Raw genomic sequence first — 18,209 nt, 5'->3', positions numbered from 1 at the left:
GGACACGCCCACATCTGACAAGCAGGAGCTTGGTCTCGTGACCTGTCTTTCATTGTCACTAATCAACAGAGAGTAGTCTGATGAGTGAAAAGGGTTATTCTGTAAATGAGCTGACATTCGCCAAATATTTTCACGACGACTAGAAGGAAGATGTTGTCTCGCTTGCTAAAGGAGCACCAGGCGAAGCAAAATGAGCGGAAGGAACTTCAGGGTGGGGTGAAGATACTGCAGCAGGCGCAGCTATGCTAACTGATGCTAAAAACAAACTTGTGAAATGGCCGCTGCTGTCCATACAATCTAATGCCGTCTGTGTTTATTCTTCCCTGCGCAGAGAAACGCAGACGTGAAGCTATTGCTGCAGCCACCTGTCTGACTGAAGCTTTGGTGGACCACCTCAATGTCGGGTATGTTGATGGGGTTGACTTGCCTGGGTGTCATCTGTACTTGTTCTGTTGGACAATAAATAGCTCCTATACACGTAGATTTTGCAGTAATTGTCTTTAAAGCATTGCATATGATGAGGATGTATATGTGTCATTTACACAGAGTTACATTTTTATTTTCATTATGATCAATGTAACATAATACATTTTATGTTGAAAATTCTAAGATGAAGTGAGACAGTAGTTATTAGCTTAGGATTATTTGATCACACTGATATCGTAACAGTGCATCTGTTCTAAGGACACATTAGCATCAAGTACATAAATTCCTATAAATATTGTCCTGTATGACCGTATGTTCTTTGCATCAGATAAAGAACAGATATAACAAACATTTAAACATAGTTAAACATCCTATTGACAATTGCATGTTGGTAATTTGACATGAAATTTAAGACAGAAAAGTTTAAATTGCGCTTAAAATTTTAATTTGTTAAATAATGATAATAAAAAATAATCCCTGAACTAATCCATGAATCCATGGCAATATGTTAACATTTTATCCCTAACAAAGCTTCTGATGCATAGATGCCCACCAGTTTAGCTAAAACAAGCTTCTGACATTATTTTACAAGGGCACAGCGCCTGTATGCTTGTACCATTGTTCTTTAACAGATTCTATTAAGGCTTTATCTTGTGTGGTTCAGCCCTTCCTGTGAGCAGTTCCTGCCTGGATAAAATTAGCCTAATATTTAACACAAACACTAATAATATGTTGAGCTTGTTACTCTTGTGAAACATGTGATCAAACCAAGTCAAGCAGCTTAACAAATAAGACTGGGTTGCAGAGGCCAATGTTGTCCTGTTCATTTATAAAAAAAAAAAAAAAAAGATTAGAACCAAAGTCTTTTAGTGACTTTGTTAGAAGCAGTTTTTCTGTACAGACACTAGACCACCCTATACAAACTTACTCTTGCATGACACAGTGGCTAAAAAATGCTAAATGCTATTTTTCTATGAAGTAAAAACAAATAAAAGCTAATTTCTGTGTTCTCTTTTACTCAAGTGTCGCTCAGGCGTATGTAAACCAACGTAAACTGGACCATGAGGTGAAGACTCTGCAAGTACAGGCGAGCCAGTTCTCCAAGCAAACTGCTCAGTGGATCAGCATGGTGGAGGGTTTCAATCAGGCTTTAAAGGTATGTTACACCGCATCCAAAGTGGTGTCTGAAGTATCTATATGTTTCTATTTTGTAAATTGGCATTATACAAGATCACTTGTAGATTGCCCTGCATGTAAAGTCCGTACTTAAATTCAGTCTAAATTTCAGATTTTAATTTTAAGCTGCTTTAGTGACACTCAGTTAGTTTAGCAGTTATACATGATGACAACACGTGACTTTGTCTGTATGTTTTTTTTTTATTAAACAGGAAATTGGGGATGTTGAGAACTGGGCCCGCAGTATTGAGATGGACATGAGAACGATCGCCACAGCTCTGGAGTATGTACACAAGGGACAGCTTCAGTCTGCTGGTTCGTAAACTTCACAGTGTGTTTGTGTGGGACTTTAACTACTGAATATATATAGGCTGGAATAAAACATTTATCCAGTCCAGTTGAGCTCATTCAGTGAAGAAATGACTTTGCTTGTCTGCGCGCTCCTCTGAGTGAACTGAAGCTGACATTTCTCAGATGGATATCAATGGTTGTTGCATTTGGAAATAAAATATGTTTTCCTGGTGGAGTTTTTTTTTTGTTTGTTTATCACCACTAATGAGAACAACAAGCACAATAGTTTTGGAAATAAGTCAAGAATAGATCTAACATTTTGTTTGTTAGGATGTTTCTGTAATTTATTCTTATTTTTAGCAAATGGGGATTAGACATTTGACTTGGGAGAGAAAATTAGGTCTCACATTAAGACTTGAAGGCATCACAGACAAATTACTACCTGTTTCCTTGTCTGAGGCATCTGTATAAATGCATGGAATACGATGGATTTGGTTTTTGCATCTTAGATGAATGAAGCATTTCTGTGTTCAAGCACATCTGTCAGCAGTGAGGATTGTCCTGTTTGTGTTATCATATGTTTTTAAATAAAGTTGGGAAAAAAATGAGTTCTTGTTTTTTATGAAACATCTATGTAAATGTATAGATTTTAGATAAAATAAACAGCAACAAATTACATGAGGAGCCTTAATTAAAAAGATAAAAGAGCTGAACATGCTTGTCCTTCTGTAATTATATACAAATATAAATAATTACATCAAGGAGAAGAGTTGGTAGAATTCATGCAGTGTAACATATCCTTGTAAGGTTGTAAAGTAAAGGCCCAAGGGAGTCCTAATATTCCTTATCAACAGTCTGCAACAAACACACTGAGAACAATCACTGGATAAATTGTTGCCTGGTTAGTGTAACCGAACAATATATGGAGTGTGTGGCATAAAAGAAAGTTATGTCACTGCAAAAGCGGCTGAAAAGTTCACTCACATACCTACAAGCATGTTTGGTAACTAATCAGACTCTCAATCCAATACACAAGTGACAGACTTGAAACTTGTTAGCCCTAATTTTCAATATAATTCAGATTTTTGTCAATGAGGAAAGTTTATAAAGAGCCATTTCGAAATTAATGCCATTGGAAAACTATACCACTAATCATTTTTTCTTGTTTCAGAGTTATCTAGAAGTTTAACTGATAAAGATCTATACAATGAAAGTTGCACTGATTAAATCTAGTTTTTTGCTACACATTTGTTGTATGAGAGGATTTTTAGTAAAACATCAGAATTAAACAGTCACGGCATGTAACGTTTGAGCTTTAAAGCATGAACTTTGTGTGTTTATAAGAGTGTCTGTGTTTTTTAAATCTGTATTTGAAATTAGTTAAATGAGTGAGCCTCTGAGACAGTATTCATGGTTTTAACAAAACTTAAACCATAAATATTGTCTACGTCTTTTGCCTTTGGCGTTATCAGAACTCGTTCAAACAATCTTAAAACATAAAACATTTAGTTCTGTCAAGACAGCCAGGCTTAAAAAAGTGTTTTCCAAGATTTCATATCTGTATTTTGCAACAAACTAGTTCTAGTTTTAATCCAGATTATGGGGAGTTTGAATAACTTAAAAAATGTTCTGAAATCCAAGTGTGCTCACAGAAAATTCTTGAGGGATTTGTTTCCCCCCTCATTTTCTGCAATGAAACAAAACAGCTACAGATTGGGGATTACTAATAGTGGACTTGTCTTAAAGGATAAACCATAGGGGTAAAGCTTCTCTTTGACCAGTCTCTCTGAGCTGCAACAGAATAGTAATCTGAAAGGGAAAGGAAGAACTCGTGGAGGTCTGTCACTCTTCAAAAAGGCAACAAAGGTAGGATGATAAAATGTTCATAGTGCTGTTTGTTTCAAAACTGAATCAGAGCAGTGATTTACTGCAAGCTCTACAATGAATTACTGAATGCTTTTTCTCATGAATGCTGTGGACTTATTATTTTAAACAAATTATTGGTTTGTTAAATCATTTAAATGTTTCTGTACAAAAAAACATTTACATCTGAACTGATGTCAAAAGTTTAGAACAATATTACAAAAAGATTAAGAACTTTACAGAATACTTTATAGTTTAGGAATTTCTTATCTGGCTCAATGATGGATTTCTGAAAAAAATTGCTTAAGTGAACATCTAGTCAAACCAAAAACCAGAAAATTAAAGTTGAACAAAAAAAAATCACCTAAAACTTGCAGTAAAGAAAAGTAAGAAGATACTTTAGGATTTGGAAGATTGAAGGTATTCCATCTTTACACTCATAACTAGACTGACGGGTGTTAAAACTTTAACTTTCATCCATAGCAGTCAGCAAACTGCATGTAAACAAAATTTCATAATTGTAAACAAAAACATGTAACCATTTAAGGCACTCCTCAAGACAGCTTTAATGTTAATAAAATATGAAAATTACAAAAAGCTGTAAGTGCATTTTTTTAAAAACCTCTATGACTTTTTGCACTTATGTCTGCTGTTTGATTTTTTTTGAATTTGCTGTTGTTTTGATATTCCAATTAGGGCTGTTTTTTGTTGTAGTACTACTCCCTAACAAGCCTGCAAACTAGTTTCCAGCAGTGAGCTAAGCAGCTCTATCACGGGTATTACATTTTTACCTTAAAATAATGTAATCTCCTCGGGTCTCACTGCATCACAAATGACTTTCTTTTGTTTTCCATCCCTAAGAGTATTATCCAAAGATTTCTCATGTGGTAAAGCAGCCAGCAGTTCTGCATTACAAAGCCCCTCTTTGAGTTTTACTGAACAAATTCATTGTTTTCAGTAGCTGTCAAGAATGTTCAACAGAACACTACAATGTCTGAATGAAACACAACAATATTATAAAATCAGGGATTTGGTTGAGGGGCTTTCCTTACAATATTTTTTTTTTTCATTTGTTTTTCTTTTTTCTTTTTGGCCTTTTTGCAGACTATTTTTCCAGCAAGCAGAAGGCCACAAACACACATCCAAAGCCAAGATGGATATACAGTTTATATATGATATTTTAGGGTAAGAAATACAAATATTATAATTTTTTTTCTGTTTAGTTTTGGCTTTAATTTACGTCTTGGAACAAATTGTGGAATATCATTTGCCTCAACCCTCTTTCTCTTTTTATCCAGAGAAGATGCCTGGTATTATATCACTGCCACCTTTACGGTGTTGTGGTTTCTTGTGTGGCTGTACAGAGACAGCCTGGAGATTCAGGGCATCTCTGAGAAGTATGTCTTTGTGACTGGCTGTGACACAGGGTTTGGAAACCTTCTGTGTAAAAAGCTCGACCTTAGAGGTTTTCGAGTGCTGGCCGGCTGTCTCACGGAGAAGGGAGCCGATGATCTGAAAAGAGTGTCGAGTTCTCGTTTGAAAACTGTCCTGCTGGACGTGACCAGTCAGGACAGCATTCAGAACGCCATGGAGTGGACCAAGAAGGAGGTTGGGGATAAAGGTAAGGAGACGGCTCACACCTTTTTTAAAACCCAAGACAAACCAGTTAACTACATCTAACATGGCAAATGTCTCCTCTTTAGGACTTTGGGGTATTGTGAACAATGCTGGACGCTCATTACCCATGGGTCCTTCAGAATGGATGAAAGTGGAGGATTTCCGTAGCACTCTAAAAGTGAACATGGATGGAGTGATTGCCATGACAGTGACCTTCCTGCCCCTTATCAAAAAGGCTCATGGACGAATTGTAAACGTAGCATCAGTACTGGGAAGAGTGGCTGCAAATGGGGGTGGATACAGTATCTCTAAGTTTGCAGTGGAGTGTTTCTCTGACTGCCTCAGGTAAGACATAAATACCTTTTAGATGGTAAAGGTTATATTAACTCATGAGAAATGGATATTATTTTCAGCTTTTTTTAAGGAAGATCTGCCTGATGTTAGAAGGACATGCAGTTGGTCAAATGAAATATTTGACTTGTCATTTTTACATTTTTTAAATTTAATTTATGGGAACATTATTTTTAAGAACATTGTCTTTGCACTGAAGCAGAAAATGGCCATATCTGTTATTACTTTGATGTCATTTTAGGTAACTAATCCATTATCTCTTGATAAGTAGCTATTTTTATCCAACACTGTGATATTATCTAAAGAAAACACTTTTTTTTATTTTACATTAACAAAATAATTATAGCACCAAGATGAGTGGGTTTAGTGTTACACCCAGTTTCATCATTTAGTATCACTTTCATTGCACTTGGAGATAATCTGTAGCAGTAATGAATTACTGTAGATGGATGTTATTTAATGTTCCTTTTTCAACTTGAATCAGTTGCCAGCTCTACTGTCCTAATTCCTGATGAAGACGTTATCTCAAGATTCGTCTCTTGATACTGTCACAAAAATAATTTTCCGAGCATGTCCTCTCTTCACTGCTTCCTTCTTTTCAGGAGAGATATACACTACTTCGGAATCAAAGTGTGCATCATTGAGCCAGGATTTTTCAAGACGCCTGTGACCAATCTTGAAACCCTTGAGAGGGAGCTGCATCGTCTGTGGAATCAGCTCAGCCCTGAAGTAAAAGCCAGCTATGGAGACAAGTACCTGGATAAGTGTAAGTACTGTTTCTGTGGATTTTTTTGTTTGTTTTACATCGAAATATCATGTCTCATATAACCAACTATATGATTACAACACACTGATTCAAAATGTCAAAAGTTTGCTCCAAGTTATAAAGATTTTGAATTGTAGTTTGAACTTTGACGTCAAAATAACGAAAGAAACAAAATCTTATACACATTTTTTTAAGTTCTTTATGGGAAAATTCCAGTCTTAACATACCTAAACATGCAATATGTTTCTTATACCTTTGCATAAAATACATCAGATAAAGTATGATGCATAAAGTTAAGTTTACTATAGTCTCTTAAAATGTAAAGTTATAGTGATATGAACTGGGCCTCAATAATGGAATTGTAGATAAGGTTTTTTAAAAAATCAATAATTATCTGCAATATATGTTGTTTTTTTTTACTTTCAGTTATTATGATCCAGCGTTTGATCATGAAGGTTGTCTGTGACTCAGACCTTACTAAAGTAACCAGCTGCATGGAGCACGCTCTGACTGCCGCCCACCCACGAACCCGATACAGCGCCGGCTGGGACGCCAAGCTTCTCTGGATCCCTCTCTCCTACATGCCTTCATTTGTAGTTGATATCGCTCTTAATCTGATACTGCCACGGCCCTCCAAGAGCGTTTAACTCAAAGTAACTTAGAATTGGCCTTTTTACATATGTAATCTTGTTTCATTTCAGAACCTGACAACCATAATTCTCATCTACAGCAGACCTGCTGTTAATTGTAGATGTGAATATGCTGCCATGGAAAAGTGGTCTTTCCTCAGCGTGTATAATGGTGGCTGTATACTGAGACACTCTGAAGAAAAATGAATTTGCTGTAAACACAGGCAGTTTGGTTACACAATGCTGTGTTTGTTAACATTTATTTATGTTCCTTGGTGTGATTGTTTTTTTCAGCTTGAGTTTACATTTGAGAAATTGTTTTTCTCAAAATGCAAAGTTGAGTCCAAACTGTCTCATCTGATTAGTTGAATAGTTTCCCAAGAAAATCCCATCTGCACTCAATTACAGGGATGACCATCATCCTGGTAATTGGTAAGATGGCTGAATGTTAGCAAAGATGCACCTGTATGCAAAATTGTACTGTGCCTTTTAAGTCTAAATGTCTCTAATTGATCAAACTAATACCAACATGTTTCTACAGCCCTTAGGAAACAGGAGGTGACTAAACTTTGGCATTGTGAAAAAAATAAATGGCATTATATCTTTGTGTGTGTGTTGTGGTTATTCAGAGGCACTTATACAATGACTCATTTATTCTACAAATCAAACTTTTGTCTCATAAGTATCCTCTGCCTTCTCATCAATAATAGTTTATATCACACTGCACTGAACCCCACAGACAAAACAAACAGGGATGTAAAGCAAAACCCTACCTGTCTTCATTCTAATATCACAACTATTTTAAACATTACATATATGTTCATTCAAATGCTTGTTGGAAACGTATGTTATTGTTGTACAATATACAAGACGCTTGCAACAATTCCGACGACACGTGAAGGCAGCATAAGTTCAGCACTTTTTATAGCTGCTGAGCTCAAAGGCAGGAAGGGCAGGGAACGGGCTGCAGCTTTATTAACCTGCGACAACCTGCCAGCTGGTGCTGGTGTTGCTGTCGCCATCCGCAGCCATGCATTGTTTCAAAACAACGCGTTTGTCAAACTTCGTGCCTCTCATCGCCAAAAATATAACAGCGACGAGGAAGATATTTATTCATTCAGCGGCCTGTTGTCTGAGCGAAACAAGCGCGTCTCAACGGGAACATTCCCATCTGTAAGTGCCTCTGTGTGGAGAAATAACCCTTAACCTGCTGGCTGTTCATTCACTTCTTACTCACTGTTATCACAGGAAAAAATAAAAAATAAAAACCCTAACAAAAAAACCCTGTTATTTACTGTTTATACGGTAAATAAGAAAAGAATACAGACAGAGAACCAGTGCATGTCTTACACTGTTTAAAAAGATTTGTAGAAGTTATAGTAAAAAAAAACAACAACAACAACAACAAAAACAGTACACAATCATTACCATTACCACACATTTAAGAAACAGAATACTGCTTCCTTTTTTACAGTTTGAATTTGTTGAAATGTAATAATAAATTCAAGTAATACTAATTAACTGTAAACAAAGAAGAGTTCTTGTATTTTATTTTATTGTTGTTAGTTTTGAATGGTTGTTTTTTTTTTAAATATAGTCGCCGGTCGATAGAATGGTCTTTATAATAAATTCTATGATTGCTTCTCAAGACTTTAATTTTCACTTCACCAGGAAGAATGTATATTCCAAATCACCCAGTTCTGGAGTGGAAAACATGCTTTTTTACACCATCACAGAGGGCAAAGAGCAAGTGCCCATCGCATACTTTACTGCTGTAGGTGTATCTTTTTGTTTGTTTGCTTGTTATTGATGCTTTCCATGACATCATATGTCCCCTTAGCCACAGTTAAATTGATGCTGTATTTTATTTACTGTGTGCAAAAAAACAGTTGACCCCAATTTCACATTTGCAGGCCCTGAAAAAAACAGGCCTTCACCCCTCAGACCCTCGGCTGAGGGAATGCATGGAGAAGCTGCGACAGGCCGTGAGGGAATCTGCTGGTGAGGTTATGATGGACAGAGACCTCTTCCACAGGTGAGACAGGAATGTCCTCCATAGGATGATCAAGCGTTTGCTCAAGGTTAAGTTTCTGTTTTTGTCTTTAAACACAAAGCTAAGGAGTACCACCTCAGACAATATTAATCTCACCAAGTACCACCATTATGACAAACATAAAACAAAAGAACAAGCTTAGAAAGTCATATTCATGTCTAACATAAATAAACAAACTGGCTGAACTAACACTGGTTTAAAGATGTGATTTGAGATGGTTCCATGCATTTGTTGCACAGAACAGCACCACACATTCAGTGTGGTCATGGTTCTTTCACAGCCTAACAGCATTGAATGTAAGATAACTTGAATCAAAGTTCTTCACTGTTTTTTTGTGAACTGTAAAATCTTCTGTTATTGACGTCTGATTGGCTTTTAGTTTGACTGACTGCAGTAAAACTTGGTCATTTATTTTCTAATTAGACTAACACAGTTATTGATAATAACTTCTTTTTAAAGAGAATTTAATTTTTTCACTGAATTTGTCACAAGGCTAAAGGTAGAATCAGCTCATTAAGGTTAGCTAAATGGAGTGCACTTATGGAGCAGTTATTTTTAACTTTATTGACAAAATGTTGCCAGTTCTTGCTTCTTCAACACGAGGACAGGAGGTCAGGGATTAGACAACCTGCACTCCAACATTGTGTGATAATAGTTAGAAATATGCTTTACATTTCTACTAAAGCCTACTCCGGCTTGATCAGCACAAATCAAATGCTGCTGCATTTTATGGAATTAGGGTGATTTGCTTCTAGGTCTTCCAGACCTTATGTCAGTGAAAGCAGTGCCTTGCAGTTAACTATCAGCCCAGAGGCTGCTGCTCTGCTGCAGGAGAGATAACACTGCTCCTTTGCTCTTTATTCTTTATAAGTATTTTAAGGTGTTTCTGTGAAGGGTATCTACAGGTTACAGGTGGGCTGTTTTAGGTTAAAGGGCTCTCTTAAGTCCTACATCTGTATCATAGACAGAGATGTGCTGCAGTTTTACATCTTATGTTTCTTTAAAACATTAAAGTAAAGTAATAAACAGATTTAAAATGTTTAAATGTAACTGACAGAGAATATGATAACCTATTTATTGTTTTTCTAAAGTTGTGTTTTCTTTGTCTCTGAGCCATTCAGATTGGACTCTTATCACAGCACTAATAATTTCATGGTGTTTTGTTTCCATTCATCACCAGGCAATAGGCTGCCGAAGGCATGAGACCAAACTATTTTTAGTCTGACCTTCTAACAACAATCCATTTTAATACAGGATTTATTGTATGTGACATACCACATAATTAACTCTCTGTTGGCCTGTCCTGTTGTCATTTTCTATGCAGGAAATCAAGAAAAAAAAACCTCATGTGACTCAATCTAATACCATGGTTTAATAAATGTTTGTTGAGTCTCGGTCAAAAATCTGTTGATTCAATTAAAATGTCCTTTTTGAGGCCTACGTTTGAAATGGTTTTGCCATTTTAATAATTTCAGTACATATTGTTTCAAACTCTAAAACTGTTTTCTGTTCAATTATTTCTTTATTTATTATTTTAATTGTCATCTCTTTTCTATAAATTTATTTTTTTACCAAAATAGTTTGTATGTCAACAAACAAATATGCATTTCTTTTAGGGAAATACGAGGTTTATACAAGTGTTAGGGGTGTTAGGAAAGGAGGTTTTGTCTGAAAAATTGGGTTTATCAATATATATCTCCTGTAGATGGGAAGGGTTTGTTCTTTGGTAACAAATGAACTGATCATCACTCAATGTTAGCAGCTTCAAATGGTGGCAAATATGCAGTTACCAAAACAACACACACACAAATTCTTGATAGCTATTGTGGTTTAACAACTCACCGTAATTTGTTGTCCAGGATGCATCAATGCTTCTGAACACTTACATTTAAAGGAATACACCATCTGCTGTAGCAAACTCTGCAATCCCTTTTCATTTAGTCCTGCCACCTTGTTTTCTGTCTGTCTGTCTGTAAATTGTCTAAATTACTCCGTATCATGGTGTTTTTTTTCTTTCAGATGGGTCAGTGGCAATGTTGTTTTGCTGATCCAGGCCTTCAGAAAGAAATTTATCATCCCTGAGTTTGATGTGTTTGCAGAAAAAATAAATGAAATCTACAAAACAGTGCAAAAGCAAAATGATGGAAAGGTAATCTTTTGGTTGCTGGGATTCTTCTTATTATAGCAGAACAATGATGATTTAGTTTCTGGTTTCTGGTGCCATGTTTTATGTATAACTTCTCATTTTAAAATAATTGACATAATTTTGACACAATTTCTTATAGGCTAAAACCCTACAAATACCAGTCACATATATTTAATTGCATATATCATGTATTGCTTTTTTTCTTTTTTTTGTTTACATCTTACATTGAAACAAGTTTGTATGAAATGTCAAATGTTAACCTCCATGAAAAGTATCTCCCCTGTTTTCTTTTGTTTTTTCTCTTGTGAATTGTGGCTGCAGGTTGCAGACTACATCCCCCAGCTGGCCAAATTTAGCCCGGAACTGTGGGGGGTGTCTTTATGTACAGTTGATGGTCAAAGGTAAGATATACGTTTACTGTAGCTGACAAGTTAAAGCAGAGTGGTAGAAGTGCATTTAAAAAAATTAAATCATTTCAAGGCAAAAATTGTTGAGTAAAATTTGATCAGTGCAACCATAGTTATCAACAATCATTCACTTAAAAATCTTGAGATCAGTTAACAAACATTTACTCACAAGAAGATATTTTTACAAAGTAATTTGAATCAGTATCTGAGTCACCAGTAAACATTTTTTTTAATTCAACTCGTGTTTTTATTTATTAGGTGAATTTTAAAGTACATCTATTGTACGTTCAGCGAGATATTTTAAAACTAATTCTGATCTTCTATCTTCAGGCACTCTGTCGGCGACACAAAGCAGCCATTCTGCCTGCAGTCTTGTGTGAAACCCTTGCAGTATGCCATCTCCGTCCACGAGTCTGGAACTGAGAAGGTTCACAGCTATGTCGGCATGGAGCCCAGTGGACTCAAGTTCAATGTGCTCTCACTTGATGAGGAAGGTGTGTAAGGCCTCGTCGCCTCCTCGTTTCAGTTTAAATTCCTCTATCAATCATACTGTCAGTGTGTGGAAATGGCTCTTGTTGTTCAGGACCTGAAGCCCATGTTGATTCTGATGGAAGGTGGTGGTCCTGGTACCTGAGCTGCCATCAAATATGTGTGAATTGGTGCATGAGAAGCACATTGTAAAGTCCTTTGTGGGTGAAGGTGGTTTAAAGGAGCTCTATAAGTGCAGAACATTTATCATTTTTCCTTGGGAATACTGTAAAGCACAAATCCTTTCTCCTGACTGGATGGATAAATGCACAACAATTTTTAGTTATCTGTTACCTAAATAAGTAATAATTATCAAGTTACCTAACAGATTCCCTCTGTTATTTTTCAGCATTCTGTTTTTGAAAAGTATTTATATAGGATTCAACAGTCCTTTATTGTTATTATTTGTTCTTATTTATTATATTAGTTGTGTATTTTTTTTTTTTTTTTGGATGGCAATTCTGTGGTTTATATGATGATAGGGTTTAGACATTGTTCACTGAATCTGTTAACTTGTTGTTTTATTAATTTTAGTTCCTTTAAACCATTCCCCAAAGCCATTTCTATTTCCAAAACTTCTGTTTTTTTACTTTGGGTTTATCTTATTGTATTTTCCTAGATAAGCCCCACAACCCCATGGTGAATCCTGGAGCCATAGTGATCAGCTCCCTTATCAAGGTAAACCAGTAAACTTCACTACAGACAGTTGAATCAGCACAAATAATGGGTTGCTCCCTTTCTAGTGAAGGTCAGTGACAGAGCTGGTGTTTGTACTTTGGAGTCACACGAGGAAATAAAACGATTGACACTGGAGCACTGGAGGTTTGCTGTATTTTCTCAAAGAAAGACTTGGGAAATAGTTGCATGTAAGAAAAAGATAACATATAGTATAGTCTATAGACAACATTTTAGTTTGACACATTTGATTTAGTAAATATTAGTTATTATGTTATATTCTTATTAAAAAAAACTGCATTTGATAAATTTCAAAATATCCAAATGTACCGAATGAATGTAATTCCTTTTCATTTTTGTCTTTGAAAATTAAGACAATACTAAAGAAATTAGTTAATTTTGTATGATTCAGGTTTGTGAAATATTATCTTGGCTAAAGATATCAGTGCTTGTTTTGTTACCTTTTTGTACAAGATGATAAAAAGATCCTAAATTATGCAATCAGTAACATATTGTGTTTTTTTTCCCTCTTATTCTCTGATTAGTACTAAATTATAAATAGATTTGGTACTTACAATCAACATTTTTACACAACAAATAAATATGAATTGTTTTATTTTTTAGCCTCATTCAAATAAAGCAGAGAAGTTTGATTATGTAAGTAATTCACCTCAGATTTCATTTTTTATTTTATTAAAAGCAGAAATTTAAAAATCTGCAGCATATTTAAAAGCAAAAAAATTATTTTGTTTTTCAGTTTATGGAATTTTTGAAAAAGATGGCCGGCCAAGAATATATAGGCTTCAGCAACGCCACGTGAGTGTGTTTTTGTTCAGAGTGTTTCACGTTTATATATGTCTGTTCAGCATGACCAAGCTGCAAGAGTGTCTATGTTAGGGAAATTACAGTTCCACTGACTCAATGCATTATTGATAATCTAATATTGACCTCGGCTGCATCTCTGCCTCAGGTTTCAGTCAGAAAAAGAAACAGGCGACAGAAATTTTGCCATTGGATACTACATGAAAGAGAAGAAGGTCTGTTAGAGCACTTTTTCAGCTGAGTCAAAATGAATCTTCTGATTTTCTGTTGCATCACTTTTGAGGCAGACTCAAACGCTGACATGCCCATCTCCACGTCCAGCTTTCTGCAATCACATTAAAGTTTTTTGTGTTACTTTTAAAACTTGCAACACTTTTTTTTTTAGTAATTATCAGCCTGTAAGAAAATCAGAAACAATAGATATTTGATGAAAGTTAAAAAGCAGTTTAATGAGCCCTCTGTCTGTGTCTCACTTTGATTATCTGTTTATGTAAAAAGAAAATACAGAAAACTGATTCCTCATGTGAAAAATAATATTAACTAAAGAAAATAAAAAACAAAAAAACAAAAGCTGATTATGATGTTTTATTCATCAGTGTTTTCCTCCAGGAGCAGATATGATTGATGCTCTTGATTTTTACTTCCAAGTAAGTGACTTTGGCTGTATTATTATCTTCTTGTATAACCTGTGAATAAATTAGAGCCTTTCAGTATCTTCAGTTGTGAAGTGAACTTTTTTATTTCTTTTAGCTGTGTTCTATTGAAGTGACATGTGAGTCTGGAAGTGTCATGGCTGCCACTCTGGCCAACGGTGGGATCTGTCCAATCACAGGCGAGCGAGTCCTGAGCGCCGAGGCTGTGCGAGACACCTTGAGCCTCATGCATTCGTGCGGCATGTATGACTTCTCTGGTCAGATGGCTTTTCACGTGAGTGACATCAGGAACTCACCTCTCTAACGCAGTAGAAATAATGCTCTTCTGCTCACATGGAGAAAATAGTACATCCAGTTTCTTGCTCGTCTCCCAGGTGGGATTACCTGCAAAATCTGGTGTATCTGGTGCAATACTGCTGGTGATCCCCAATGTTATGGGAGTGATGTGTTGGTCTCCTCCTCTGGACAGAGTTGGAAACAGCGTCCGGGGAATACACTTCTGTCAGGCAAGAACAGGATGTTTCTTTGACTTCTGGCAATGCAAAAAAAATACTTCAAAATGCAACAAATTTATACTTGATTATTTATTCAAAATATTCTATAACTTAGTTTGTGCTTATTAACACAAGAAAGCCTAAAAGTCCATTTGTCTGCATTTTTTAATGGACGCAAAATCTTTTGAATACTTTAATTTAATTTTTATCTTTGAACTGCCACAAATGTTTACTTGGGTCTAGTCTTTGCATAAATTTATGCTCACTTCAAAGTACAAATTACTGTTGAGGCGTTGTCAGGAGCATGACAAATCAAATACCATCTGTGTTTTTTCTATTTGGACTTTATGGTATATTCCAACATAAACTGCATTGCATAAAGAGCTTTCTATTGTATGAGAAGACTAGTTTAGTTTAAAAAGAAGAGGCAAAAACATGAATGTCACAAGACAAAACATGTATATTTTTCTTGTATATATGTAATGCTGGAAATATAATTTTAAAAATCTTAATCCCAGAAGAAGCAGTTTTCAAAAGTTTAATTTTCTGGGTTTCTATTTTAAGTATTCATTACACAGTTTCAGACAAATGTGTGAAAGAAAATGAAAAGAAAGTCATGATGTTTAATATTTAAAAGGTTTCCATGTGACTTTTTATTGTTCTTCCATAGGAACTTGTTTCACAGTTCAATTTTCACAACTACGACAACCTGAGGCACTTTGTAAAGAAGCAAGATCCTCGCAGGCAGGACGGAGATGACAGGGTGAGCTGTTTGTCTGATGCTTTGCATCTCATTTGTCTTCTGACTCCGTATTCATTATTCTGTAATGTATTTGCAGAACAAGTTTGTTTTCAACCTAATGTTTGCCGCCTACAGTGGAGATGTGTCAGCCTTGAGAAGGTACACAAAGCCCTTATTATTGTTTGTCCTTCATGAAAAGTGTATCTCAAATTGTTTACATTGGGTCTAAAAAACTAAATGACAAACTGAGTGAGGGATAAATCATAAAGAAAAATAGCAACAAGACTTGACAAATCTTTTGCTCAGATTTCCACTGATTTGAAGGTTATGATTCACGTTTTTTATTCATAGGGATTTTTTTCTTTGTTAATCTTGGCCCCATTCTTTCTACTTTTGAGATAACAGTAGGCTCTACTCCGCTAATGTAAAATTTACACATTCATAATTTTGCAAAAATCCTACAGTATCAATCTGTCAGTAGCAAAAACAAATTATTGCACCTCTACCTTTACAAATACCTGTGTGAATAACCTGGATTACAGTTGGCAGTTGTTGTGTACAGTGCATTTTTTAACTTTTGAACTGTTTCTGAACTACCCCCACCCCCAACCTTCATAATCACATTTACAACACAAGATGGGCTATATCAAATAAGACAATACATAGTTCATCTGGCAGTTTGTTTGTTTTTTTACCAAAAACACATGTTGCATTTCATAAATGTCTGAAGGTGTTTTTAAACTGTCAAAACACTTTATGCTGCAGATTTGCCCTTTCAACTGTGGACATGGATCTCAAAGATTATGACTCCCGAACTGCTCTACATATAGCTGCAGCAGAGGGTGAGGACCACCTGGTTATGGTTTGGTTTTTAAACCTTTTGCAGCATCTCTTGTATCACTTCCTATTGTTGGGATTTAAGCACTCGGCTGCCTGGTATTCATCTAACTGATCTCATATAGTCTTTCTCAAATTAATCATCCACAAAACAAATACAACTACAGTTACTTTGAAATTAATTGGTTTCTTATGTAAAATGTTACACACTTATATTTGCTTCAGTTAAAAATAAAATATATAAAATAGTTGCCATATGTTTTTGCAAACTTACAAACATAATAACTCTAATTAACATCTCATCATAGGATGTTAAGTGATTCTTTTTCTGGAACTGAGACTTTGACCCACAAATCACACCAAGAAGTTCTTCTGAACTTAAGCTGCAGCTGAGCTAATGAACCATATTTTCCATAAAAAGCACCAGCAAATTTTAATTCAACAAAAATGATGTGATGATGACCTACACTACTAAATTATTTGTTTTTAGTGTTTAAAAATGGGTGTTAAAACAGTTTTTTTCTATTTTCTCTTCACCTACAAAACTTAATTGTTAGCTAGATTGATTATGTCATTATGTTATTGCCTCTATTCCCAGTTTGTTATACTGTAAGCACTTACGTTGAATTGCTTTTTGGCAGCAAATCAAGGTTAGTTGTTTTGACTGTCATCAATTTAAAACTCCATTTTGCTCTGTCTGTTTAACTTCAGGTCACATAGATGTGGTGAAGTTCCTCACTGAAACCTGCAAAGTTAACCCATTTGTACAAGACAGGTGAGAATGACATCTGATGACCTCTTTTCCCACTGATCCTTATCCTTCTTTAAAATATGTTCACTAAAATATGTTGTTGTGGACTGAATCAAATTTAGGTGGGGGAACCTTCCAGTCGATGATGCTTTGCAGTTTGGACATGAAGCAGTGGTGAAGGTGCTCAGAGATTACCAACAAGACTGCAAGCTGCAGGAAAGGCAGTACGGTGAAGCTGGGCATCCTCAGAAGCTGGACACTATTGAGGGCATGGTGTGATGACTATAGGAATCTAAAGGTTTACAGACAATAAGTAGTGAACAAGTAAAACAACATATAGTAGGTAAATGTATACATAAACTATGCAAAGTGTCTAGCAAATCATTTTTAAAAGGTTATTTGTGATCTTTAAACTGCATTTTTCAGGGTGTTTCTTTTTTTTCCTCCTTGCCCTTTTAGAAACAGTATGTGGTTTAATAATATGTAGATTTAGTTTCTTATAAAAAGGGAAATTAAATGTTCATGATTCCACAAACTTATTTGAGTGTGTGTGCTATATGTCATGTTATTCAAATGTAAATATTTAATTTGAATGACCGAATTCCTGAAGTGCCATTTTAACTGCATATAAACAAAAACATATTGTAAAATGTTTCTAATTTATGCATTATATTCATTCTGCCATCTGCAGTTTGATTTTATCTTGACTAATTAAAGTTTCTCAATACTTGACCTGAAATTGGGAATCTACAATGAAGCAGTGGGATAGAAGCTCATTATTGAACTGTTTTAAATGTCATTAGAGTAAAAGTGCATTTACATAATTATTGTATTTTAGGAAAGCCAACTGAATAAAAACATTCAGTTTTGACTGAAGAGGCTGTTGCTTCTCTGAGTCCAGGTTTGTTCATTCTAACACACTTGTTCTTGGCAACACTGTATTTAAATGCAGGGTTAATTACTGTTGACATGTTCTTTTTAC

General features: G+C 35.4%; 3 protein-coding genes across 4 annotated transcripts; all 3 read left to right on the top strand.

Annotated features, from left to right (window-relative positions):
- Positions 1-17: 17 nt before the first annotated feature.
- bloc1s1 (biogenesis of lysosomal organelles complex-1, subunit 1) lies at positions 18-2,501 on the top strand. The gene is made up of 4 exons (XM_017408623.2): positions 18-211; positions 332-404; positions 1,450-1,582; positions 1,815-2,501. The coding sequence occupies exons 1-4, from the start codon at positions 151-153 to the stop codon at positions 1,923-1,925; spliced, it is 378 nt and encodes a 125-aa protein (XP_017264112.1). The 5' UTR covers positions 18-150; the 3' UTR covers positions 1,926-2,501.
- Positions 2,502-3,654: 1,153 nt separating this feature from the next.
- Positions 3,655-7,724, top strand: rdh5 (retinol dehydrogenase 5 (11-cis/9-cis)). Its single transcript, XM_017408616.3, has 6 exons — positions 3,655-3,759; positions 4,861-4,941; positions 5,055-5,377; positions 5,460-5,718; positions 6,327-6,490; positions 6,917-7,724. The coding sequence occupies exons 2-6, from the start codon at positions 4,910-4,912 to the stop codon at positions 7,135-7,137; spliced, it is 999 nt and encodes a 332-aa protein (XP_017264105.1). The 5' UTR covers positions 3,655-3,759; positions 4,861-4,909; the 3' UTR covers positions 7,138-7,724.
- A 346-nt stretch (positions 7,725-8,070) lies between these two features.
- Positions 8,071-18,103, top strand: gls2b (glutaminase 2b (liver, mitochondrial)). 2 transcript variants are annotated; one of them, XM_017408891.3, is made up of 18 exons: positions 8,071-8,292; positions 8,791-8,893; positions 9,033-9,154; positions 11,192-11,321; positions 11,640-11,719; positions 12,056-12,219; positions 12,873-12,931; positions 13,553-13,585; positions 13,686-13,744; positions 13,899-13,965; positions 14,347-14,397; positions 14,501-14,677; positions 14,778-14,909; positions 15,568-15,660; positions 15,737-15,798; positions 16,405-16,481; positions 17,188-17,251; positions 17,350-18,103. In XM_017408891.3, exons 1-18 carry the CDS (start codon positions 8,150-8,152, stop codon positions 17,504-17,506), a joined length of 1,773 nt encoding a protein of 590 aa, XP_017264380.1. In that variant the 5' UTR covers positions 8,071-8,149; the 3' UTR covers positions 17,507-18,103. The 2 variants fall into 2 exon arrangements, with proteins under 2 accessions (XP_017264380.1, XP_024860065.1); XM_025004297.2 differs by lacking the exon at positions 8,791-8,893 and having other exon boundaries at positions 8,166-8,292.
- Positions 18,104-18,209: the final 106 nt, after the last annotated feature.

This window comes from Kryptolebias marmoratus, linkage group LG4, assembly GCF_001649575.2.
Source record: "Kryptolebias marmoratus isolate JLee-2015 linkage group LG4, ASM164957v2, whole genome shotgun sequence".
Lineage (NCBI taxonomy): Eukaryota > Metazoa > Chordata > Actinopteri > Cyprinodontiformes > Rivulidae > Kryptolebias > Kryptolebias marmoratus.
Note: the sequence above shows the minus strand (reverse complement) of the source record. Positions and strands in the feature narration are given on the sequence as shown.